Genomic DNA, 26,349 nt, shown 5'->3' with positions numbered 1-26,349 from the left:
GGACCCTAGCATCTCAGGACTGGGAGGAGCCGTAAGACATCCTCTGACCAGCCCTGTCCCCTCTGTCAAAGGCAGAACTGAGGCCAGAGAAGTTAAGATTCACAGTCATGTTCACTCAGGTCTCAGTGGGAGAGCTGGGCGTGGGAGCCAGCTCTCAGCCCCAGGTCAGAGTCCTCTGCATCTGCTCTTTGAGATGCCCCAGGGAAGAGAAATACCCTCCTCCCGCTCCCCTTCCAGAAGGAAGGACACAGATCTAGTTCTCGTGTAATGACACTCGTGCCCAGAGGGCGCAACAGGCAGTTTTGTCAGAGGAGGCAGCTGGCAAATTCCTCTCCACAGCTCTTCGAAGAAAAGGCCAACGTGGGGCTGATAAAGAAAAAGTGGGATTCGACTCCAGTGAATGTTCCTTAAGCACCTGCCATGTGTGCGGCCTTGTGCTAAGTGCTTGCACATAACACCATCTCATTTAATCTGCATGATCCTGGCACCCCTACCAACGCGAAGTCAGCTTAGGGGGGCATCATTTCAAAGCAGAATGGAGGAAATCCTGCAGGCAAGCAAGAATGTGCTGAAATCCTCCACCCATCCCCGACTCCGTGCCAACATAATTACCATAAATGTAGGCAGAACGGTTTAACCATCTGCTGCAGCTGCGTGCTGACGTCCTGTGCTTTTCATCTCACTCCGTGGTCCTCAAACTTCTGCCTCTCAGGTGCTTCCCGGGACTGCGCACCCAAAGCCTCTGCCTTCCAGAGATCGTTATTACTAGCTCTCTAACTTGGGAGCTTAACCCAGAATAAGATTAGGAGCCGCCAGGGAATAGTCCTTTGCATCACAAGGGAAATAGGATCAGTAGGAAGGTGGCAAGAGTTCACCAAAGCCATTCTTACCATTCTGGCCCCGTGTGCTTTGTGACAGAGGACCAGGCTGGCAGGCAGGTGGCTGCCTTAGAGATCGTCTGTTTCATGTTAGCAGAATGTCTGACGGCACCACGGCTGTCACTAGGAGGGAGACCTGCGGGGCGGCCTCAGTAGGATATTGCAGTTGATTCGCAGCTTACATGACTGTATCGAAAGAGCTCAGTTGTACCCTCAAGATGGGCCGTCTCGTATTGGACCAGAAGGCTCCTCCCTGGCCGCTGTCTTGTCCAACGCTGCTTCTGACAGTCACTTCTCGAAAACAAAAACCTGACCAGCTTGCTTATAGGCACCCACATGCCAGGAACACAGGAACACAGTAGGTGACAAAACCAGGAGCCCGAAGACCTCAACAGCTTAGAATTGAGAGGCAGACGAAACAAGATAATTGAGTACAAGAACTCCAAAGCCGCGTCCTCGAGTTCTGCGTGGGGGGTGCTGGATGGCTGCATGCCTCGCAGGCTGGCTGCCAGCCGAGGGTGCGCCGGGCTTCTCCCCGCTGCCCTGCCTTTTGTGGGCCCAGCGTCACTCCTGCACCCTTGTCCCTGCCATCTGTCTGCTCTGCCACCAACAAAGATCTTTCTGAGAAAGCCAGTCATGTCTCTCCCTGCCTGGACTCTTCTGTGGATTCCTACTGCCCTCAGGATGGACCCTAAATTCCTCAGCCTGACTCACCCAGGCCTTTCATCATCTGGGGAAAGATACCAGGAGTTAAGGTGTGGGGGTATTTTCTTTTTCATCTCGTAGTGTCTGAGTTTGACTGATTTTTTTTTTTTTTTTTTTTTTTTTTTTTTACCATGAGCTAAATAAGCTAGTCTTTGCATTAAACTAGGGTGGGACCTTGTCCCAGTTACTTCCGTCCTTTGTTTGATGGTCTGATGGCCAGGAATGTGTCACAACTCATCTCGTCCGGTTTCCACGTTTCCGTGCTCTTTGTCGTCTCGAGGGCAGCCTCCCCTTGCCACAGAGCAGTGGAGCAACAGCACCAAAATGAGTTTTCCTTTTAACAGTCTCATTTAAAAGCATGTGAGAACTGCCCATCCCCGTACCCCGTGTCTTGACTCACGTGTTTAGTAACGAAGCCGGGAAGGCTTCACACAGGAGAGCTGGAACCTTGGAGCGGCAGCCGTGAGTTAGGCAGAGGGCCTCCCCCTCCTAATGGGCTGCCATTCTACCTTCGGCAGGATGGCTACGAGCAGCTCCGGCAGCTCTCCCAGCACGCCATGAAGGGCGTGATCCGCGTGAAGTTCGTCAACGACCTCGGGGTGGACGAGGCAGGCATTGACCAGGACGGCGTCTTCAAGGAGTTCTTGGAGGAAATCATCAAGAGGGTTTTCGACCCGGCGCTCAATCTGTTCAAGGTATTTAAGGGGCGTGGGCACAGGGCTGACGGCTGCCTAATTCTCGGTGACGAATGAGAAGCGAAGGGCCGGGCATGTAGGCTCCCTGCCTCTCCATCTCTCCTTCTCCCTTGCAGACAACCAGCGGGGATGAGAGGCTCTACCCCTCGCCCACGTCCTACATTCATGAGAACTACTTGCAGCTTTTCGAGTTTGTGGGCAAGATGCTGGGGAAGGCCGTGTACGAGGTAGGCACAAGCAAGAGCGTCGCACCCAGAGGAACGAGATGCTAGAAGTCCCAGGGACTTGGTGCACAGTGTCGTGGCCAGGCCTAGCCACATAAAGGCCCTGTCTTTAGGATGGAGCCCAAGAAAGAGGACGAGACCCAAGATTACTGGACAGAAATGGTGCTTTCCACGTAGTATGTCATTTCCTCCTCCCACCAGTCTTGTGGCCTGGCTGCTGCTGTGCCGGTGACCTCCCAGTGACAACCGAGACTCACTTGTCCAGAGTTCTCAGTGCTAGTTAAGCGGTAGAACCCAAATTCAAACCCAGGCTGGCCTGGTCCAGTTGTCGGAGGGCAGCGTACTGTGGGGTGTGATAGTTGTGACATCTGTTTTCTGTAGTTTATGGGAGTGAGTGCTTCAGAGCAAGCCACCGGCGTCCCGGTGTTGCCTGCAAACCAGAACAGGACAGCAGGACAGAGCCCACAGCTCCTGGTCGAGACTGGTCTTCCCCAGCTAGCCGTATGACCATGCAAGCACATTCCTTTTCCTTCTGTAGGCCCTCGTTCTTGTCAGAGAAGGGGGGGATAATAAAAGCCACGTTACTGGGTCACTGTAGATAGTAATTGAGCTAATACGGGTAAGACCCTTCGTGGTGCCTGGCTCGTCGGTCCCGTGGAGTCAGGGCGGCTAGACTTGTGCAGGTTCCCGGTGAGGCCCACACGGCTCCCAAACCTTGTCCGCTGCGAGCCGGGCTGGGAGAATTCCCTCCCGGTGGCACTTGGTCCCCACCCTAAGGGTCCTGCTCCACAGGCAGGAAGTAAAGCTGCAGCAGGAGCTTGTGGCCATCACAGTGGGCCCCAAAACTGCCTGAGCAGCCCTCACCTCTCACCCGGCACAAGCCCTAGGGAAGACAGGGTGCCCTCCGAAGGCAGAGCCGGTGGCTGGGGCAGATGGAGGGAGGGCGGGAGAGAGACCATGTGGGCGCGACCATAATTCTCTCTGTGTCTGTGGCCTCCGTCCCCGACCAGGGTGCGGTCAGATGCCCCATCTGCGTCCCTCCCCAGGCTCCCTCAGGCTGGCCTCTGCCCTAGACTGGTTGGGGGTCCTGGGCTCCTTTTCTGTTTTCCATATCTGCAAAATGGAGACTGTTTCTCAGTTGATTCCCATTTAGAAAAGAGATCCCATGAGGACGTACCTGGCCATATGCTACATTTCTCTTTTAAACATGTAGCTGTGATAGGCCCAAAAGAGTTGGGCCAGCCAAGAAGCATGACTTTGTGGCTTCTGTGAATATGCTCCCCCGTTCCCTGGGCCCAGTGTCTGTCTCCTCCCTCTCCAGCAGTAACGACGCGGAGAGAAAGTAGGACATGCTGGGCCCCGTGTGAGGAGCTGAGTGCATTAACTCATGTAACCCTTGCAATCCTCCGACACAGGCCATCATCCAGTCTGAGCCCCTGTCCCTTCCAAATCTCTCTGACTTGCGTACTTCTCTCCACCTAGAACAATCTGTTCTCCCCAGTGTTCTGCAGTGGTTTCCTTGCTGTATCCCTGCCTCCTGTCTTCCTTCTCTGGTCCGTTCCCCATGTCAAGTACAAACCTGGCACTTCTCTGCCTAGAGCCCTCCTGGGGCTCCCTGCAGCCCTCCAGTAGAGTTCAGACTCCAGGAGACTCCTCCTGACCTGGCCCCGATCCCTCGCCTCCGCTCCTTTGCACACTGTGCTATGGCCAGAGAGCTCTGTGATCCGTCCCCGGGGCACGCCTGTGGGGCTCGTACGAGAGACCTTGTGCTCCTTTGGTCTAGCTTAGATGGGTCTTTCCCCGGGAGGCTTCCCCTGCCTTGTCTCCAAGTGAGAGCCAATGCTTTGCATTCCTCTCTGCCCTGCTCGTTTAAACCGTAGAACTGGGAGGCTGTGCTGGTCCCCATTTACAGATGAGAGAGCCGACGTCCTGCAGCCAGGCAGCAGAGCAGCTGGGGTTGGATCCCTGAGCTGTGCAGCTCCGAAGCCTGTGCCCTTAACTGCTGTGCTGTGACGTCCCCAGGAGGCTCTGGATGGTGTTGAAGGGTCGGGGGGTACTGGTCTCCACGTGGAAAGTTTAGGAAGCACCTAGCAATGTCCTCGGCGACCTGGGAGCACCTCTGCAACGCCACCCCAACAAGGTCACTGAGATGGGATCCTGAATGGCAGACGGCAAGCTTCTGTCTCTCCTTTCGCAGGGCATTGTGGTGGATGTGCCCTTCGCGTCCTTCTTCCTGAGCCAGCTGCTCGGGCACCACCACAGTATCTTCTACAGCTCTGTGGACGAGCTTCCTTCGCTGGACTCAGAGTTCTATAAAAACCTCACTTCCATTAAGGTCAGTGTGGCATGGCGGAGGGCGTAGCTGCAGCCTGGTGTAAACTCAGTGAAGTGAAGGCCTCAGGGTTTTCGTGTGGTGGGAGGCAATTGCCTGCTCTGGTACAGGGGCCAGTCTATAGCCACAACGGGCCCCCATATCCCCTTGTGGGCACTTCTACCTCCTTCCTCACTGTGATGAGTAGCCTTTCCCTTTGCTTCAGGCTGGGTGGCAGCCATAGTGGTCCTTCCCACGTAGCACCGTGCAGGAGGGGAAGTGTTAAAGCTTTTAAGGATATGGCCTTCCTGGTCCCAACTCTTGCCCCTTCTCTGTTACATTAGCGTTACGATGGGGACATCGCTGACCTGGGCCTGACTCTGTCGTATGATGAGGACGTCATGGGTCAGGTAGGTTGGCCGAGCAATTCTTTGCCGCCCTCTGCTGGCTTCCTGGGACCTGCCCCACTCTTGGTGTTTTCCCCAGGAGAAGGTCTACAAACCGAGGCTGGCTGTCCTCTGGTGTCTGGCTCCCTCGCCCATCCCCCTACTCCAGCCTCGCCAGCAAGTGGGGCGTTCCCCCTTCCATTCCCAGGTGACCTGGCCTTTGCCTGCTTGGCCCTCGGAGAGCTCCCCACAGAGACCCTGCTTTGCTTAGATCACACTGTGGGTCATTCCTGATGGAGGCTCTAATTCCCCATTTGTAACATTGCTTTTCGTTGCCATGGTGATGATTAGTTGTCACACACGGAGGCTTCTGACTTGCGAGGGGAAGAAGCCACCCGAGAAGTGCCTTGAACAGAATGCAGTCCTTGCTCTTGCTTGTCATAAAGAGCAGAGCAGGAAGAAAAGACCCTTGACACTGTGGCAGCAGAGGAGTCTCCTCCCGGAGTTTTCTTTTTGGCTTTTCCCCGAAGTGCCCTCCGCGCCGTCCAGTGATGTCCCAGCAGACACCTGCGTGAGTGAGCCTCGGTGCACCTGTGTTCTGAGGGCTGCGGGAGAAACCGGACCTAGGGCTTCGTAGTGCAGAGCTGGCTCTTGGAGCCAAGCCTGCATCGCCTCCGAGAGGTCACTCCGTCTCCCCGAGCCCTGCTTCTCTTATCTCACAAAAGTACCTTTCGTGAATGTGAGTCCCGGCTGGGGCCAGCGGGACGCCGTGAACACCTGAGGAGCCTGTGAGGGAGGGTCCTCCTCCTTCTCACAGAGCTGTTCTCCGAGGTTCTCCAAGTAGTAGGCATGGACGAGGCGCTCCCTGGAGCCCTTTCTGGGAAACACCAGGCTGGGGGCTTGCCAAAGGCCCTTCCAGCTCAAGTCCTCCCAGTTGCCTTCAAGGTGTGGTCAGCGGTGGGACTAGAGGCCACAGTCGCTCCTTTCTTCATCATCAGAGACCCAGGATATTTTGTTAGTAGAATTTCTGCTAAAATTAGCTTTAAAATTATGCGTTCTTTGATTTTTAGGTGACCCCCCCCCCCCAAAATGCCTGAAGTTGAGGAAAATACTTGATTCTATGGTTTTCAAATCCAAAGTCAGATTTTGGAGCCTTCCTCCTGAGAATTTTCTCTTCTCATGATAAAAATAATGCAAACTGCTCACCACAGATTCTGCTGTAAGATGAGCACAGGACATGAAAAACCTGGTTACAGTGCCACTGCCAGGAGAGCGCCACTATTAATGTGTCGTCCGTGTTTTCAGACTTTTCTCCCTGGGCGCCTATATAACTGATTTTTTTCCAGAAATGGTACCATACCATGCGTGTTATTATGTAATCTTGTTTTCTCATCTTCTCAACAAATACACATTTTCATCTTATATTTTTAATAGCCACACGATATTCCAGGGTAGGGTTGTACCAACATTTATTTAACTGTGCTCATAGTGCAAACACGGTCCTCTCTATGACGTCTTGACGCCTTAGTACAAATGTCTGCATGAGGATCGGGTGAGAAGAAACCTTCCATATTGATTGTGCGGGGTCTGCTTGTTGATCTTTAAGCCCTGGCTTCTTGTGAAAATGATTATTCCCAAACACGTCCCATCTTACTGTGTCATTATTATGGACGTCGGCGTCGGGCCCTTTCATCTTCAGGAAGCCTTATTTCCCCATTAGAATTCTCTCGAGTAATTGCTCCCCATCTTCTCCCCCAGCTCGTTTGCCATGAACTGATTCCTGGAGGGAAGACCATTCCTGTTACAAATGAAAATAAGTGAGTATAGCAATTAGATTTTTAAGGTCAGCACTTGAAAAGACTTCATTCTGGCTCTCCGGTCTTACTTTGAGAATTTATTAAGATAGATTGAAGTAGAAAGAGGCCATAAATATCATAATGGAATTTACTGGTTACAGTTCATAGGCCAAAATTGTATTAAATTCGATTTGCAAAATAAGAATTGACAATTTATTTTTTGCAGTAGCACATCTAAGGTCAGAGGCACCCAGGCCACAGTGTTCCTAGGAATTTAATGACGGCTTGAGATGCAGACAAATGGATCCTGAGCCGCTCCGGCACGTAGTCCTGAACCCAGAGGGCACGGAGGCGGAAAGACACCTTGGAGGGGCAGATCATTTTGGAATGATAGCATGTGGCAGTTGTATAAACGCTGTTCTTGAGAACACACAGTGATGAATTCAAATGCCACAGACAGGCCCTTAGACGTGGGGGGCTCGGAGTCCCGGCAGCTATTGTCACAGATAACAGGCTTTTAGAAATCTATCATAAATGTCACCCTCTTTGGTCCCTAGAAGCAAAACTCCTCAGTGCACTGTCTCCACCCGCACTGTTCTCACCTAATTAAAACAGTAGAACTTGGCATGAGGAGTAGATACTGGCCCCTCTGTCAATCTATCAATCTTCTCCTGCCGCCAGGCTCAGCTGAGCAGCTGAACTGTTAATCTGAGCCTCACTCTCCCAGTGACAAGGGAGAGCTCAGTCCCACCTGGTGAGTCATTTGGATCAGAGGCGCGTTGCGGCCCGAGCAGCCTGGCCCTCTCGGGTCAGGTGGTGGGGTCAGTCTGCATGCTTGTGGAGCTTTTGTTTAGACTGTCAGTGTGGGCAGAAGAACAGGCCTGATTCTCCTCATGATTGAAAGACCCCAGTTTTGACTCCTGGCCACGGGGCATTAGTTGGACAACTGACAAAAGAGCCGGGAGCTCAGGTTGGGAGGCGCTGCCCGGGGGTGTGAGAGAGCAGGGGCGCATCCTGTTGCTTCCTGCCGTGGGCCTCTAACCATCCCTTCGGGGGGCTTCTGTGAGCTCACGCGTGTAAGATACCTTTCAGGACGTCTGGCTCAAAGGGGAGGCCTCCAAAAATGAGAGCAGTGAACATGACCAGTGTCAGCGATGTGACATGCCCCGTAGAGCCCACCACCCCCAGATCGGCCGTGTTTCGCCGGGCCTGGCACGGGGGTGATGGTGGGAGCGGCATGGATCACAGCCAGAGGCAGTGGGCCGACGCAGCCTGTGCTGGAGTGAGACTCCTGTGCTGCCTGGACCTATGTGGAAAGCCGCTTCACAAACTCTTACACGTTCTCAGCAAAAAAGCTCAGCATAAGGGCAAGGGGATTCGGTTCGGCAGACAATCTTAAAAGGCCTGGAAACGCCAGTTCTGCCCTCCTTAGGGGTGATATTTGGTTTTGCACTTTCTGGTGGGCGTTAAATGGAGAAGTCCTCCAAAGTGCCCCTCTCTCTTTTGGTAAAATAGAACAATATCAGCAACCTGCTTCAAAGCGTGCACGAAAGGGTTATCGATAATGGAAAAAGTCGTACTTAAGTGTCTCGATGTGCAAGTCTGCTGCTGGATAATTTTTTTAAATAGGCATATTTTCAAAGTCAGAAATTCAGGTCTGAGCACTGTGGGGTAAAATTTTTATTTGGACTGTGCTTATTTGGGATTTGGGGAGTTGTACCTGGGCTGGGCTCAGGTTCTTTGCTAAGAAATCAGTCATGCTAGCAAGCCTGGATTTAACCTGTTCGGAAGGTTTGCATTGTATTACACAGTCGTATATGAGGTCATTGTGCTCAGAAAAGCAGGCCCAGAAGACCATCTGCTTGGAGCTGTTGTTAGTGCTCTGACCTCCCCGATGAACCTAAGCGCAAGCCGGCTGCATTTGGTCACAACGTTCTGCAGGCTTACTTTTCATGGCTTAGAGTCTTGGTCCAGATTAGCAAGGCTTTGATGGAGGTTTCATCATGAATCCATTTTTTCTCCATTTTAAAGCTTACTGGAGGACGGAATTCTCTCTTAATCAGATGAAATTAAATAAAAGTCCAAAAAGCACCCTCTGTACTGAGCAGGGCCCTCTCCTTACCTGGAAAATGTCTCACTTGGGTTCTTGGTAGGGTGGGAGTTCCCCAATGTCTGACCCACTGGTTTTGGGGGAGGAGTGAATGAGGTAGCGCCCTTGAACGCATACACAGTGGCACGTAGCACGCCGTTCAAGAGGGCCAGCATCACCGTCGTCATCATTCTGGTGAAACGCCCCGGTACCATCAGTGTGTTTGTGAAGTGGTCCAGAAACGACTGGACTCCTCTTTCAGCGCACTGGTAGCAGCCCAGCCTGGCCCGTTAATTCCCGTTGTTTTCTCCCGTCGGCAACAGGATTAGCTACATCCATCTGATGGCGCACTTTCGGATGCACACGCAGATCAAAAACCAGACGGCCGCCCTCATTAGCGGATTCCGCTCCATTATCAAGCCCGAGTGGACCCGGATGTTCTCCACCCCTGAGCTACAGCGTCTCATCTCCGGTGACAATGCTGAGATTGATCTGGAAGATTTGAAGTAAGGAGCGAGTGGGGGAGGTGAAATCTTCCGGCCTCCTGAAGAGCGAGCTGCCCCCTTGCTGGGCTCCTTCTGTTTCAGGAGCCCACCTGCAAGTGTGCTCCTCCCTGATCACTGGGTGATTCGCTCTGGAACAAAAGCTCCCCCACTTGTCTGCCTAGAGACTAGGAAGTGGAAGTAGAGACTAGGCAGGTGTCAGGACTGCTGGGCTCCCCAGAGTTCTGGGAAATGGCAGTGCAGGATCTCCCGTTAGCTCCTGCTCGGGAGTCACAGGGCCAGCTCTTGAGCTCCCCACCTGTTCAGCTTCCAGGGACATGGGTTATGAAGGCATGAACTTCTGCCTTTAAGAGAAGTCAGGGGCACCCAGGCCTGCCAGAGTTTGCTGTGCCACTTGGCTAAATCCCGTCCCTGCCTGGGTCTGTAAGCGCCCATTGGAATGTGTGGCTGAGCCCATTTTCTGCATTGTTTTCAGGAAGCACACAGTGTACTACGGTGGCTTTCATGGAAGTCACAGGGTCATCATCTGGCTCTGGGATATTCTGGCCTCCGACTTCACACCCGACGAGAGAGCCATGTTTCTGAAGGTATTTTATATGTTACGTAGATGCGTGTTCATAGATATTCTCATAAACCTAGAGGCCACTTGATGTAATAATTTATACTGAGAAAAAATTATCAAGAGGACCTCCTATCATCAGCATATCCTTCCCGTAGGCCCCCTACATGGTAGGTCATGCAGTAACCAAACAGACTCGAGGCAGGGCCGAGTCATGTGGGCCCAGGAGCTGCTGTGTACCCCTCTGCAGAGACAGGCCTGTGTGGGCTTGAGCTCATTGGGCTCAGCATTCTGTCTTCCCCTTCGCTGGTGCTGGCCTTGCTCACATCTCATTTCTTCCTTCCTTGTAGAAGTAAATGGTGTTTATTACCTTAAAATACAGACAAGCAAATTTTTTTTTTAGTTTTTCTTATTTTTAAGTAATTTCTACACCCAAAGTAGGGCTCCAACTTATAGCCCCAAGATCAGGAGTCACATGCTCCGCCACTGAGCCAGCCAGGTGGCCCAGATAAGCAAACATTTGATCAGTCTCATTCCTACTCTCCAGGGACTGCCTCTGTGTACCCTTTTTCTCAGTAGTGTGAAACAGGCAGTACCACACATACAATGTCCCAATAAAACACACGTGCTTGAGTAGGCTGCTAACAATGTGTATTTTTGCAAACAGAGTGGCTGACATTAACCGGTTCCCTTATATTGATGTCTTTAAAGTTGTAAATGTTCAAAACATTCCCCCCGATGCCACCATGTTGTTTCCTGTTACTGACACTGGCAAAGCGTTTTATAGGACACTGGATGACATACGCACTTGTCTGTGTGTTTGTTACGTACTTATATATTTTTATAAAGATAGAATCATCACTTTGCCACTCATTCTTCTATTTGATATTTTATCATGAACACTTTGCCGTATTCTGAGGGTAAATTTAAGTGCCTTGAAATATTTTCCTTTAGACATTTGGGCTTCTAGAATGGTCTCCAGTGACCTCAGTTGTTGAGGTAACATGAACAAGTATCACCACCAGTTGAAATGACAACGGGTTTTCTTTCTCCTTGGTTTGTCATTCTAAGGAGAGTTCATTCCCATCAAGGAGGCCCCCACTCCTAGATGCAGAAATGCCCAGGTCATCCCTACAGGTTTTGAAGGACTTGGCGTAGGCAGGTAGACATGATCCCAGAAATTATTATTATTTTTTTTTAAGATTTTATTTATTTATTTGACAAAAAAGCCAACGAGAGAGGGAACACAAGCAGGGGGAGTGGGAGAGGAAGAAGCAGGCTCCCAGCAGAGCAGGGAGCCCGACGTGGGGCTCGATCCCAGGACTCTGGGATCAGGCCCTGAGCCGAAGGCAGATGCTTAACGACTGAGCCACCCAGGCGCCCCAATTACAGAAATTCTTAAGAGAACCAATTCCATTTTTCCAGCAGCGCCTCTTATAGGCAAAACCCTCCCTGACGACCCGTAAAACCACTCCCCCTGCCTCTCCTAGAAAGACACTGGAGAGAGCCAGTATCTCCTGTGTGCAGTCTGTCCTACACAGCGGGCATGTTTATGTCTCTGGATAGCCGCTCTCCAGACCTGCAGTTCCTGCAGACAGGCCCCAGGGTCGGTGGGAGACACAACTGTTGTACAGGAGTGGGCCTGACTGCGCTTTCTTTAGCTGTGACGCTAGCAGATGGCAGCTTCCTGTGCCCTCTCTTCCTCCTCCTCCCATCCCAGGGGGATGAAAGCAGCACTCCATCCATTGACCAGCCCCGTCTTGCAGCGCACAGCAGGTCTGAGCTGCCTGAATTGGGATAGGCACGGGCCCTTCTGGGTCTGTCTCATCATCCTTAAAATGGAGCGAATCACACAGCTTCCTAGAGGAGCGATTAGGTGAGGCCAGGCCCCAAAGCGCTCAGCACAGTGCTCAGCCCTGCTTTCTTAATAGGCACTGCTGCTATGTTTTGGTTGGTGGAAAATAAACTACTGGGTAGTAACATTGATACTTGGTGTAAAAACGGCTTTTTGAAATGTGCCACACAAAAACTCTTTGGATGCCCTCAGGAATCTCACAGCCATTTAGAACACTGTTTCAGTGGTAATATTTATATTAAGACACACACACTCAGCTTGCCGTGGACTTTTGAAGCACAGCTTGGTGTTGTAAGTAGCAGGCGCGTACATCCCCTGGAGAAGGGAGAGCGTTTTTAGCTGATGTTCAGTACTGAAAGCGAATGGTTTCTTAGGACTTGCCTCTGCAGGTTTATCACTTGGATTTCTGAGTCGGTCCGATTCCTCTGTGCAGGCACGAGCTGGCACGTATGGGGAAATAACACAGGTGCTACCATCTGGATGATGCAAGGAGTCCCAGGAGCGTAACAAGGGAGCACAGCTGGCTGCCCAGAGGCCCCATTCCCAGTGTCTGGGCGTTGGTGTGCCCCTCAGCCTTGCTGGCACTGGACGCCTGATTGTTGTCTGCATGCCGCGGGCAGACTTGTCTGTCAGAGAGGGGCCTCTGGGAGCCAAGCTCCCAGAGACTGCTCTGTGACCCAGTGCCCGTGCACACCTTCCCCTGGCTGGCTAGGAAGCTGAGCAGAAAGCCAGGTGCGAGGGGAGGGGGGCCCTCTTCCGTGCCATGCTTAGGGGGCATCACCCTCTCTCTCTGCCCAGTGTTCCCATGCGCGGTGTCTCTCTACGCAAGGGCCCGCGTGCCAGTCCCACTGAGATCAGTCCTGTGGTGGGGGGTTTGTGGTGTTCCCGAGCTCTTCAGCTGCACATTCTCCACCAGCTCCTGGGTTGATGCGTACAAGCGACTGGTCCCATCCACTGGTGTGCCTTTCATGTGTTTGAACCTTCGAGAGCAGCACCCTTTAGAGAGATGTGAGACGTGTACCAGTTCTTGGGCCAAATGCACGGTCTGTCACTGTCCTGCCATACCGTGACTGGAGAAAGCAAACAAGAGCAGCTCGCCTGCCCGGGGCCTGTTGCTGAGGGAACGAGAGCCCCACTCTGTCCCCTCAACCTGCTTTGTGTTGCAGTTCGTGACCAGCTGCTCCAGGCCCCCGCTCCTGGGATTCGCCTACCTCAAGCCTCCCTTCTCCATCCGCTGTGTCGAAGTGTCAGATGACCAGGTACCGCAGTGGGGGGAGAGGCGGCCGCTCTTGTGGGGTTTGCTGTGCCCGTTGGGTGGAGCCTTCACGCGCTCTGTGTCCGCGGGGCAGGCAGCGCAGCTCCTGGGAGCCAGGTGAGAAGGTTCCACAGCCCTCCAGCCCGGAGAGCAGCCTCAGACTCGGGCTGCTGTGGGGCCTCAGCTCTCTCGGAGCTCCCTGTCTCTTTACTCCCTCAGGAAGGGTATCTGCGGTGGTTTTAGTAGCTGTGGCCTGGCCGGGACTCCGGGTCTGAGAGGCGGTGTGGGGGGTGCGTGAGGACACCGGCTTAGGAATGGGGCAGGCGCTTGTGTGCTGGCCCTCCATGTCTGGCAAGCCGCTTCTTTTCCTCATCTGTAAGGGAGAACAAACGCCTCGGGTTATCACACTGTGTGGAAGGGGTGCTCGAATAGTAGCCATTGTTCAGTGTCTCAGCCCCTCTCCCCCGCCTGCACAAACCCAGCGGCCTCTGAGCGTAGATGCCTCTGCAGTCTGTCCTCCACATCCCCATGACACTAGTCGACCCTCAGTCCCCTTACTTAAGGAAGGCTGCCCCATGTTACCACGTGCTGGTGGGAGGAGATGGGAGGCTGCATTTAGACATGTTTTTGTACCTAAAGTATGTTTACAGTAATCTGGCTCTTTGAAAATTGCTTAACCAATAACTGGCAGTTAACCAGAAGGCCCCCTTTCTGAGCGCTTACCTAACACAGGAGTCCCCATGCAGGACCAGGCCGCCGGGGCTGCTCCTGTGCTCTCAGCACTCGGGGCCGGGTGTCACCCATTCGGGGGCTGGCCTCGGGCAGCAGTGCAGTCTCACCAGCGTGGCCGTGCTGCTCAGTCCTGAGGGCTAGCCAGGTCCTCTCCTGGGTCGCCCGCTCCGACACCCACCAGGCTTCCTCGCTGGGTGCCTCTCAACCAAGGCTTGGTGTGTGCTTTCAGGACACGGGGGACACCCTGGGCAGTGTCCTCCGGGGCTTCTTCACCATCCGCAAGCGGGAGCCGGGTGGCCGTCTGCCCACCTCCTCCACCTGCTTCAACCTGCTCAAGCTGCCCAACTACAGCAAGAAGAGCGTCCTCCGGGAGAAGCTGCGCTACGCCATCAGCATGAACACGGGCTTCGAGCTCTCCTAGCTCCCGCTCCCGCCACCTGCCCTGGCCCACTCCTGGGGTCCCAGGGACCTCCAGCTCCAGGGGGCAGGCTCGCCTTAGGAGCGGGTGACCGACAAGCCGGGTGACCTCTCACTCTCTATAGCCATGAGACTCCCCTGTGGCCTCAACTACTTGGGACACACATGACAACTCCATAGCATTCTCCAGGTGACACTGATGGGAAGGGTGTTGAGAATAAACCTCCAGGTTCTGCCAGCGCTGGTCCTTTTCTCCTACTTTCCAGGGCTTGAAGCCCAGGCCTGTGATCACAGAGGGCCTTCTCCTTTTGATAGTTTGGGATTTTGGTGAGTCTTTTCTTTCCTTAACTTTCTGAGTGAGCTGTGCATGAATAAGTCCCAGGAACTCCAAGAGTCCAGAGCGGTTTTCACAATACGGTCCTGAGTGCACAAAGCCCACTACAGGTGAGACGCTCTCCTTCCGTTTCTGAAAACTCTTTACTCAGGTAAGGCCTTGCCAAGCCTCTATGCACTCAACAAAGTCTCTGCCTCCACCCCGTCCACAGCGGCCTCTCTGCAGTCAGCCAGGTCCACTTGCTCCCCAGGGAAGCAGAGGTGCCTGCCGAGCAAGTTCGGGGTGCTGCCCCCACCTTGAAACCATGCATTCCACATGGCAGCAGTGCCCCTCCCCCAGTCTCGCCTCGGATGCTCTGAGGCCCCAGCCGGCCGAGCAACCAGGACACCCCCACTGGCTTGATCCCATCTCATGCATTCACATTGTCATCCTGGCTTTGGGAGAAAAATCCTGTTGGCCCTTAAGAGCAGCTCCGTTTCCAGAGGGTGCTGGCTGTTCCCCAAAGCCTGCTGATCCCTAAGGGGGCAGCTGCCTTCCCACTGCTTGTTTGCCTCCTTGTTGTCTAGTAAGGAGCAAACACTAGCCGAGTTACCCAGCCTGTTGGGGCCGTGGCTTCCACCCATTAATGGTAAAATCCCAAGAAACTTGCCTCAGCACGGGGAACTGGGAGCCCTTCGCACTGATGGAAGCTCCCAAGGCTGAGGAAACTCTGGGTTGGGTTTTTTTGGTTTTTATTTTTTTTACTTCGTTTTCTCTTCCAACCCAGTGTGCTCCTCTGCCCTCATTCTTCCTGCTTATCATGAGAACTTTATTCTAGATCCAGGGAATTGAGACAAAGGCGTGTCCATGGTCTGTTGACAGCCATCCACCCTCGCCCCCCTCGTCAAGCTCCATATGCATCCCCACCACCAAGATCGAAGCCAGGAGTGCCTGGTCCTTCCTCTACCCTGTGCAGCCGGCTGGGGGCTTGCAGCTTTCTACCGAGTCAGCAGAGCACCTTCTGGCAAAAACCTTCGTGTTGGCAGCTAAGCGGGCAAGACTTGTCTCCGTGGCCTGCCTCAGAGGGTTGCAGCTAGGTGCCGTGTCCTGCCCGGGCCCAAGCCTCGCTCCGTTAGAGCCCCTGGGCTTCTCTGGAAAAGAGTTTGTGCTTTACTTTGATGGAAAGATAGCAAGGAATTTAAAGACAGACAGGAATTTATTATTGTTTAAGATGTGTTAGTAAACTCTGATTCTATGGATTTGTCACTTTAAATACCCGACTCCTTTGAAGACTTCCTCTGAACGTGTGTGTGCGTGTGTGCGCGCGTGTGCGTGTGTGTACGCGGAGCAGGTTTGTACATTGATGCCGGGGCCCAAATGACTGTCCGCCCGCACAGAGACGTTCGATCCCATCTTGACTCTGATTATCTGAGAATCCGCCGGTGCGGGGTTGGGGAGAGAGTGGTTTCTAAGCACCGACACCAACTTTATTTGTTCTTTTGACGAGGAGGGGTGGTTTGTAATTTCATTTAAATTGTTCTCTTTAATAGTTGGAAATGTTGCACTATTGAAAACACTGAGTCTGTACTTACATGGCTGGTGTTCCTTGACACCTCAGTGGCTCTTGATGGCTCTAAAAAGTTGTGGGGGCTTTTTTGGTTTCATAGATAACCTAGGGATTAAAACGTGATCAAAGGCTTTATTAAATTTGTACTTCACGTGATGGCTGTGTTCTGCTTTTTATCGGAGGAAGGAGCGCTTTAGGACCACGTGCCTGGGTAGCTCCCGAGGGGGCGCCTGGAGCTTAAAGGGCACGCACGCTCCTGCAGTGGAAAGACGACTGAGAGGAAAACACGACACCCAAGTCTCACCGGTGACGCAGCGTTAGTAGCGGTTGCCAGTGTTCCGTCTGCTGCCGGCTCCGTTTTGAGAGGCAGCACATTTCGGATAAAGCTCAGCTCACCTTCAGCACCACCCAGGCCCTGGTCCCTCTCCCCCACGTTCCCGAGGCAGCCATCACGCCGGATTACGTGTTTTACACAGAAACATACAAGCGCAGGTGTGTGTTCATTGAAAACCATCCACGTAACTCACAGCATCTGAAGGCAAATTTTACAGCTACGTGTGCGCGGCTTTACTCCCTGAGGACTGTACCTGCAGGACACACAGCCCTGTGTCATTCTGTTCCGCCCACGTTCACGCTCAGCAGAAAACCCATCTCAAACCGGCCTGGTTTTCCAGCTCCTCAGCTGGCTTTTCCCCTCGTCTGCGGCGGCTGCGGCCTCCTCTGGCCTGGAGCCCCGGGAGGGTCAGAGCAGGAGGCTGCCCCGTTGAAATCCAGGGACTCAGGACAGAAGCCTTGAAAGCCTGATGGCCCTTTTATGGTAGAATGCCTGGGCACCCAAGAGGAACTGGTGTGTGCCGGGTTTTCTCACGTGGAGCATTTATACCGCCGAAGGAGAAGAACCCACCTCCCCAGATACGTCGGTAGCATCCAGTGAGACACTCCTACCTAAAAATCCAAAGCCTCGTTCTGTGACATTTTGGCCTCTACATGTTATCACGGCAAAGAGAAAGTTCTTAAAACTAGGAAAAACAAGTGGGTTTTTTAAAAATTTATTTAAATGAAGACAATTTTAGTACACTGACAGAACTTACAAGTGCCTAAGGATACTGAGGCGGAACTGCTCTCCCCCGTGTTTCTGACTGTGGCAAAGCCATCAGCCTGTCTTTGTCCTGTTGACTTAGCAGAGGTCATTGCTGCTAACGGTGTGTGGCGGGGTTGTGGACAGACCTGTTATCTCTAAGGTTGGTTCATCTGTGGATCCAGGCCTCACTTAGACCTCAGACTTACTTCCTGGAAAGTAAGGTCGATAGGAGCAGCTGAAGAACCGTGGTTCGTGTGGTGCACTTTTTCAGGAAGCCGAGCGAGGGCTCAGGACCACAGAGACGCATGTGAACCTTCCCTGGCTCGGTGCCGGGATCAGCCTGTGCCTCCTGAGAATCTCGGTGCCCACTTCAGGGGGCGGGGGATTGTGTGAAGCAACATGTGGCCTGCACTACACTCAGTTCCTGGCACCAAGTCAGCATCAGACGTTAGACCTCCGCCTCCATTTGCTCAGCCTGCACTAGAAGAAAACAGAGCTGCCTGTGGCCTGTCCATCAGGCCCTGGCCCAACTTCTAGTAGCTTCTGCTGCTACTGACAGTCACGGCAGGGCAGTGAGAAATCCTATGGCCAAGTCTCGTCCGCGGTCTCCCAGTGGAACTTCTGCAGAATGGCAGGGAGCCACATTCCCTCCTCCACGCTGCCTGTGGGGAATCGGCCGAGGCGTTTCCAGGCTTGCATGGCCTCCAGCCACCTCACACTCCCACACTCCCACTCACGGAGGCCCAGTCGGGATCCGCGGGTCTCTCCGGTCTTCAGAGTCAGGATGAAGTCACTTGCTCATTATAAGCATCATGAGAAGTAATAGTTTTTATAAGCTTGTGCTTGCGTCACGACTGACTCTGGAGCCTGAGCTCTCAGGGCTCACTGGCCGCGAGGCCGGGGACGGCCCCTGGCATCTCTGGGCTGTACCTCCCTCTTCCATACAACAGGGGTGGCAGCAGCCAGCATGCAGTGTGGCCTGAAGAGCCCCATCCTGTGCCAGGCCCTCTGTGGATGGTGATTCGTGGCTGGTCTGTCGCCATTATTTTATTCCGGAGACCTAACTCACGTTCGCTCTGGAATTATCTTTGTCCTTCAGACTCCTTGCAAGGAGGCATCCACAGGTATTAGGACATCCCAAGGAGCATCTGCTGGGCTTCACCTTTGCCTCGGGTTTTTGCCTCCTCTGCCTGAGCCCTCGCCATGTCCTGAGCTCCCAGCACACACTTCGGCCCAGCCTCTCCCCACAATCTGGAACCAGCAGCCACCTTCCCTTCTTAGTTTTCCCAGCCCATGGCAGTCGGGTGGTCTCTGAGCCATAGGGAGACTCAGAAACTTGGGAAGACCGGGATGAGATCTGTGTCATTTTCCAGACCCTCCACCAAGACAGCCAGACAGAAAACCCAGTGACACCAGGAGACACCCCGCGGAAGATGTGACCCGCTGCTCTGACCCCAAAGATGCCTGCAGAGGAAATCAAAATCCGAGCTTCCCAAAAGTCCACATGCCCACAAGTCACCGGGGTGATCCCGATGCAGCAGGTCTGGGGGCGCCCAGGTCCTGGATTCTTGACGGCTTGGCGTGGTCCCGCACACCACACTCAGGAGTCCACCAGGGCCCAGCGTTCAGGCAGGTAGGGTAAGACCCTGAACTGTGCATCAAAATCTGGTTCAGGTCAGGTGAGTGACTCTGGACAAGTTTCCAACTCCCCAAATCTTCTTTTCTCATCAGTAAAATCACCTCTCATACTAAGAACCCTCCTGGTTACCTCACAGGCAGCTTGGGGCGGTGGGGTCACACAGACCTGGGCGCCAAGCTCAGCCCCGCCTCTCACTGGCTGCAGGAGCTTTGACCACCTCTCCCAGCCTCGCTGTTTCATCTGAAAAACGGGTGTGAGTCACAGCCTAAACTGTGTCTCCATCGTATTGGGACAAGTAGTGATTCCGAGTCAAAAGAGGGGTCATCTGTGTTTAGGGAGAAGGGGGCCATAAAGGATGCGTTCCTTTGTTTTCACCTAGAAAGAGGGTTTGCACTTTGGAGGCAAGAAGGGAGGGATTTGGGACGGAGGAAGCCGCCAGACCAAAGGTGAGGTGGTGAGTAGCGGGAGACATATCCCATCTCTCACTGACGGTAGGAACAAGGGCATCCTACAACTAGTGGTCGTCCCCCGGTCCTTCGCAAGTTGTCCACCCTGGGACCCTGGGTAGTCCATTCTGCGGATGAGGCTGTGGAAGTTCAGAGAGGTGGATTCACTGGCATGAGACCACACAGCTAGAAAGCACCCGAGGTAGGATTCAGCCCTGGGTCCCTGTGATGACAGAGGGCCCCCTTCTACCTCCACTAGCTTGGCCTCCGCAGAGAACAATCTGCTGGACATCCCGTGCGCTGGGAGCGATAGTGTGGGAGAGCTGGGGAGGGTTAGAAGTCATTGGGTGCAAGCAGAGACTGAGGGGGCTGTGGGAGAGGGGCCCCCAAGCAGGGGGAGGGGAGCCTGAAGTTGAAGGCAAAGAGACGGGTGGGGGGCGGCATGTGACAGTGACGCTTTGTCTAGGGACTCTGTGCCAGCAAGGGAGCATCACCCCGTGTGGGGCAGTGAGGGTGTGCCGTGCAACCCAGATGGCCTCGTCCCCATCACAGATGATGCTCAATGGACCCAGCAGTTGGGTGTCCCAGCCAGGAGCCAGCCCAGGTAGCCAGACTGCCAGGGAGCTCAGGCTTGCCTCTTTTCATCCAAAAATAGACACAAGGCTGCGCCAGGTGCTGGAGGCACAGCCAGGAAGAATGCGGACACCCCTGTCCTACAGAGCTTGCTATCAGGTTGGCGGAAGAGGCAAAGCTAACCCAAGAAAGAGATGCCTGAGCACATAGTATGATCACTGCCCCCAGTGCCACACTGTTAGGATGCCCACTTCACAGCTAGGCAAGCTGAGATTCAGAGACGACAAGACCCTCGACCAAGGCCCTAGAGTCTGTCAGTGGCAGAGCCAAGATTCGAACCCTGCTTTGCCGCGTACTCCAAAGCCCTGACCAAATTTTGAGCAGGCAAAGAGGAGTGGGAGAGCCTTCTGGACAATGGGATCAAGATTGAGCAAAGCCCTGAGCTGTTCTGTCCCTTTCTGCATCTGGTGTTCATTCCCGTCCCATCTTGCCTTGAGGGGACTGCTGGAAACAGAATTGCACCTGCTTTGCAGATAAGGCCCTATAACATTTTTAAGGACTTGCTGAGGAGCCCAGAGCTCTCGTCTCCCCAAGTCCTGGCAAAACCGGGAGAGGTGACAATCTCCGGAGCAGCGCCGTCCCCAGCAACAGAGGTAAGAGGCCAGGTTGGATTGGAAGTGTACCTGAGAGAAAGGGGACCTGCTCTGCCGCTACGCTGCCTCTCCCTCCCCCACCCAAGTTCCCCAACCAGAGGCAGCTGCAGGAGTTTCAGGACCCACCCGCACCACTTCCTTAGTTCATCGCTCTGATCCCAACAAGCTGAGCCCCTCTCCTCACCAGGTGAGCCGGAGACCCAGAGGGGACAAGGTCAATGCCCAGAGCAACTCCTTCGTGCATCTGGGAGCATGATCCATTTGGGACAGTGGTGTCTTTTCTAGGAAGGCCTTGCCCCTCAGCCCTCGAACCATCTTAATAATGACGGTGAACTTGCCACGGCTTCCACAGCAATGGCCAGAGTTCCTTGGTCTTCCTTCTGGGTTGGCTGAAACGGGCCCCTGGTGAATAAGCTGGGTGGCTTATCCCGGCAGGTTCACACTGTGAAACTGGCAAGTGGGAAACTACCCACCTCCAGCCACCACGGGAGTGGTTTCCATCAGCTAGGGTTCTGCCTTATGGAGACCAAGAAGGGATTTATTGGCAGGTTTTGAGGATGGGAGAACCAGAGGTGAGCCAGAGCGGGAGGCAGGGCGGCTCAGAGTCTTAGAGAACAGACCGCAGCAGAGCCTCCTCGGGACTTGGCAGGAATGGCTCGGCGGAACAGGAACCCACCCTTGTTCAGATCATGCCAATCTTCAGGGAAAGAGAAAAGATGGAAGAAGGCACTGATGTCATTCTTTCGTTTATCCATTCAGTAAATGTTGTCAGGCACTTGCTGTGTGCCAAACACTAACTAAGCACTAGGATGCAGTCGACTTTGGGAGAGACAGACACCAGTAGGAAACCCATAAGATCATTTCTGCTGTGTCGAAAACAAGACAGAGACACCCCCCCCAATGGAAATTGTATTCCATTGGGAAAAGTAAATCCCCAAAAGGAAATCGAGGCATGGCTATGAAGAGAAGAGGGACTGGATGAGGGGTCCCCAAACATAGCAAATACCCACAAGAGGGCTCCTGCCATTTTCAGGACTTCAAAAGCCTGCTCTGGTGCCCAGGGCGGTGGCAAGGATTCGGGTTCTGGAAGTAGATTTGACTTCATATCTGGTGCCGGCCACATCCTTACCGTGACCTGGGCAAGTCACCAAACCTTCGCAAGCCTGCAAAATGAGGATAATAATTCTTCCCACGTAGGGTTGAGGTCACATGAGGTCAGGCATGCCCCACACCTGGCATATAATGAGCACTCAGTTTACTTCCCAGACCAAATACTTGCTCACGCCCTGGGTGTGGGGGGTGGGGACACGCATGTGCAAGGCGGGTCACCAAGCCAGGTCCTTGAGGTTGGGGGCTATGCCTGCTGACCCTCCAGCATTTCCCGTTATAGCTTTGTTCTTTTAAGTTGAGTTCAGATTTTTCTTCTTTTTTAGATTTTTTTTTCAGTAGTCTCTACACCCAGTGTGGGTTGTGAACTCCCAACCCTGAGATCAAGAGTTGTGTGCTCTACCCACTGAGCCAGCTGGGCACCCCTACAGCTTTAACAGCATTCCTTCTTTCCTTCTATATAAGATTTATTAAGGTACCTAACTACAGAACTGCCCCTCCTTCCTTGAACGACCCCCGAAGTGTCCAACACGTGCTGAAGAAGTCCTCCTGAAACACCCCACGTTTCCCCAGGGCGCGTGTGCTCTCTCACTGCAACAAGACACTCCGACGTTGTTCAGCTACAGGTACACTCTTCGGGGTCTTCAGCGGGAGGGCGTTGTAAACTGTGACCTCAAAATCGTCCCCCTAAAGAAACAGTTTGCCTCCACTAAATGCAGCACTGCAGGGAGGGGAGCTGGACCTGGTGCCTAGCACAGCGGGAAGCAGCCCCACAGGGAACTGAGAGAAGAAACAGCCAAAGGGATATGGCTTCCCGGACACCTGCCTGCTGACAGGAGGGGGCGGGGAGGGACGATTGTGGCAGAGCTTGGGGGTCGGCTGGCGGATGGGAGGTGTCACACTCTTTCTCACTGGTTGTAATCTTCACTTTGCATGCTTTAATGTGAAATGTAATTACAGATTCTGAATTATGGTGGCGAGCTCATCAGGGCTGACTCATCAATTAGTCAGATTTATAAGCATGTGGTTCTCGAAGATCTATGACTCTGATGTGTCACCTCAAAGCTCTGAGAAATCTGTCCTGCCAGTTCACTCTCTTGGGGAATGGCAGGGTCGAGAGAGCCACTTTTAGGGCCGGCTTGGAGGGACAGTCTGACCACTCTGAGACCATGCGTGCCTCTGAAGTCCGCACTCTGAAATCTGTGAGGGCGTTGGCCTAGGAACCAGAAGTGTCAAATGCACACCTTTTGTTCCACTACCTCCATTGGAAACCATGTGAGGCATCACTAATGGATTACCAACACCTTCTGCTGAATCTGGACCCAGCCTCAGGCTCCTCAACACAGCCTTCCAGGTAGCCCCTACCAATCACCTGGCATTGGCACTTCCTTCCCACCCCCGGGATCAGCTCTTCCACTGTCTCCGAAGAACATAATCAGGAAAGGAAGCTGGATTTGACGCAGAAGGCCTGGGGTGAGTGGTGTTGCCCGTTGCTGACTGTGGCACATTGGACTCCTCACGCTACCCGCCGGGGTGCCAGTTTGTCCAGGTGAAGGTAGGGCGATAATCCACGGTGAAAATCCATATAAGGTAATCACTGGGAACGTCCTTTGTCTACTCTCAAAGCCCATACAAGCTAAAGATGCAGCAACGAACAGAGGAGAAAGAAGGATGCCAACATCCCCAGCATCCTGTGACAAGTGGGCGTGATTACCCTCCGGGGGCAGTCCTCCGTGGGGCCGTGATCAGCTTTCTTCCCTCCTCTGTTGCCTTAGACTGGAAGCCAAGCATCCACATTCAGACCACACGGGAGCTGCGCTCCACGCAGCCAGCTGGCTCCGACAGAACGACCAGGCGCATATTCTCCAGCCTTCTAGACTTTGGAGGGGCCCCGTGGCTTTGGCTACCAGAGGGCAGCCTCCCCTGACTCCAAACATCCCAGGAGAGGCAGATGATTTACGACAGGCATGGCAAACAATTACCAGTTTCTTCTGTCTTTTGCACTCATGTTTATTATACAAGTAAGCCTCTGTCAAATCCAACCCAAGTACATTGTTTAAAAAAGAAGAAAAAAAGTTGGAAAATCCAGACAAACAGAAGTGAAATTTAAAACCACCCATAATCCCATGACTTAGAGGCATTATTAACACCTGGAACAGAGCCTTGCATATTTTTTTCCTGGTGTGTATCCACACACCTATTTCTTTTTCAGGAATTAGGCCGTTCAATACTATACTGTTGTATAACTTGGGTTTGGTTGGGTTTTTTTTTTTTCCACTTAAAAGATGGTGAACATTTTTCTATAGTAATAAATATATAGACACTGTCCATTTCAGGAGTTTTGTGTTTCTTAGAGCCCCTTATTGTTCAGTATTTTCCTTATTTGACAATTAGCTCCCTATTTTTGGGCACGGCTTCCAGTTTTTCACTGTAATGAGCAGCTCTGCTGTGAAAAAAAATCCTGCTGGCTCCAGCAACATATCTGTTTCCTTTGGAGAAATTCTCAGACACGGAATCGCCGGCCCTACGGACGCACATTTCTAGGACTTCCGTATACACTGCCAAATTGCCCTCCTGCAAGGTCGTACCTAGCTCTGATTCCCCCCCACCAGCAGTGGAGAGTCCCCGCTTCTCTGTCCCCACTGATGCCTGCGGGTGGAGAGCCACAGGCTCAGAACTCTCTCCAGCTGCTGGGTCCTGCGGCCGGACTCCTGAGGGTCCTCAGAATCAAGTTCTTGCTCTCCCACCCGGCAACCTGAAGCCGGCCCGAGAGAGTCTGTGGCCAGGAGGGGGCAGGGTCCTGGTGCCACCTGGCGTGGCCACCCGCAGACCCTGACCCCCCTCTTTTCCGTGTATGCACCCCGATGCCTTTTCTCGAGGCGGGCTGCCCACACCTTGTGACGGGACGGCGAGCTTTTGAGCTATCATCAACCTTATTTTCCTCTACAGCTCCTACGGAGTTAACAGATGTACACACGTCTGAGGCAGTCATGCGGCAAGAGACTTTGGGGCCAATCCTTCCCGATTTGACAGTGTGTAATCGAGGTGAAGCCATAAATTTTATAAACAAGAATAAACGACCCTTAGCAACATATGTCTGCTCGACCCTTCCAAGGTGATGGTGAATAAAGGCACCTGCTTGCTGGGGGAACGGTGTGGGCACTACAGATGGCCGGCAGTGGGGGCCGAAGGGTCTGTGCCTTGGGAGCATCTGGTGGGGGACAGGTCACCCTGCCACCCCAGGTCCTGAGTCAGCTGGATGCCTTTCTGCCATTTATTCAATCATTTCTCCAGGCTGCCTTTGCCCTAAGCCCCCCGCCCCCCAAACTGCTGCCTGCTTCTCACCCTTCCCCAGAGATGTCGCCTGTAGCTGGGGCAGTAGGGTCCCCTCCCCCAGGGTTTACGATACCCTCTTCTCCTCCCCTCCCCTTCCTCACTGTCAATCGCGGCCTCATCACCACTGTCCCAAGATGGCCTCCCCACAGGAATCTGAATACTGGGGTTCTTGTCCCAGCTCCACTGCTGCCCACAGGGAGACCTCAGGCAGCGTGAGTCACTGTGGAGAGGTAAGAGCATGCTAGAGGTAGACAGATCCAAGTTCAAATCCAAGTTTGGCCTCTTACTTGCTGCATCCTACCGGAAAGTGCTCTCTCCCTGTGCCTCAGTTTCTGTGTCTGTATCTGGAACAAAGCTGGTATCTACCTGAGGGGCCGTGGGGGGGGGGGGTGCGTGCTAAATGCACACGCAAGTTGCTCTCCTATTGCTCAATAGAGTATTCCTCATATTGCTCAAGAAAAGCTCAATAAATGTCAGCCATTTATTAGGATATCGGCATAACCATCACATCACCCCAGCAGATCCTGTGTGATTCTGGGCAAGCGACCTCACCTCTCCGGGCCTCATTGTCCTTACCCGTGAAATGGGGAGAATACATGCACAGACGTCAGTGGGTTCTGAGAAAGAAGACACATCAGCGTACACCTGAGCAAGTAGCTGAGTGTTGAGTAAATGTTAGTTGTGGCGTTGAAGGGCGTAGGGCCCTGATATCAAGCTTAGCTCCACCTCCTAGAGCCGTGTGACCTTGAGAAAGCCATTTGTCCGAGCCGGGCTGGTTTTTCACCTGTACTTTGGAGATGACAGTGATGTTAACAGTACCACCTTCGTGGGCTCTTGGAAGAATTAAGTGAACTATTGCATGTAAGGTGCTTAGCAAGATGCCTAGACACAATCACTACTCGATTTGTGGTCATTATTAATATTTACTTCTAAATTCTCTCTTGGCCTTAGTTTTCCCATCTGTAAAATGGGAGCAGTGATCTCTGATATCCCTTCCAGCTCTCATTGCTCTGTCACTGAGTATTTGGGCATGGTGTCCCTGGAGCCAGGGCCTCTGGTCTAACTGGGACCAGCCCGCCCCCCCTGAGGCCACCTGTGTCCCCCAGCCTCGGCAAGTCCAGACCAACGGGGGGCACTGCTTAGTGGTCTCCTGAGCTTCACCCAGGCCTGAGCTACTTGAAAGTGCTTTGAAAAGGAGAAGACATAACTCAACAATAGCTACATTTTTT

The 26,349-nt window shown here is 53.2% G+C and overlaps 1 protein-coding gene across 6 annotated transcripts in view; it reads left to right on the top strand.

Moving 5' to 3' along the window:
* UBE3B (ubiquitin protein ligase E3B) overlaps nucleotides 1–16,441 on the top strand; it is a 53,196-nt gene extending 36,755 nt beyond the window's left edge. For all 6 annotated transcript variants that reach the window (XM_048221380.2, XM_026515077.4, XM_026515076.4 and 3 more), the window contains 9 exons: nucleotides 2,102–2,278; nucleotides 2,395–2,505; nucleotides 4,700–4,837; nucleotides 5,158–5,223; nucleotides 6,958–7,016; nucleotides 9,408–9,590; nucleotides 10,063–10,174; nucleotides 13,168–13,260; nucleotides 14,218–16,441. In XM_048221380.2, coding sequence (XP_048077337.1) covers nucleotides 2,102–2,278; nucleotides 2,395–2,505; nucleotides 4,700–4,837; nucleotides 5,158–5,223; nucleotides 6,958–7,016; nucleotides 9,408–9,590; nucleotides 10,063–10,174; nucleotides 13,168–13,260; nucleotides 14,218–14,409 — 1,131 coding nt within the window. In that variant the 3' untranslated portion in view covers nucleotides 14,410–16,441. The remainder of the gene's footprint in view (nucleotides 1–2,101; nucleotides 2,279–2,394; nucleotides 2,506–4,699; nucleotides 4,838–5,157; nucleotides 5,224–6,957; nucleotides 7,017–9,407; nucleotides 9,591–10,062; nucleotides 10,175–13,167; nucleotides 13,261–14,217) is intronic.
* The last annotated feature ends 9,908 nt before the right edge of the window (nucleotides 16,442–26,349 follow it).

The sequence above is a fragment of the Ursus arctos genome, unplaced genomic scaffold (genome assembly GCF_023065955.2).
Source record: "Ursus arctos isolate Adak ecotype North America unplaced genomic scaffold, UrsArc2.0 scaffold_34, whole genome shotgun sequence".
Classification (NCBI taxonomy): domain Eukaryota; kingdom Metazoa; phylum Chordata; class Mammalia; order Carnivora; family Ursidae; genus Ursus; species Ursus arctos.
Note: the sequence above shows the minus strand (reverse complement) of the source record. Positions and strands in the feature narration are given on the sequence as shown.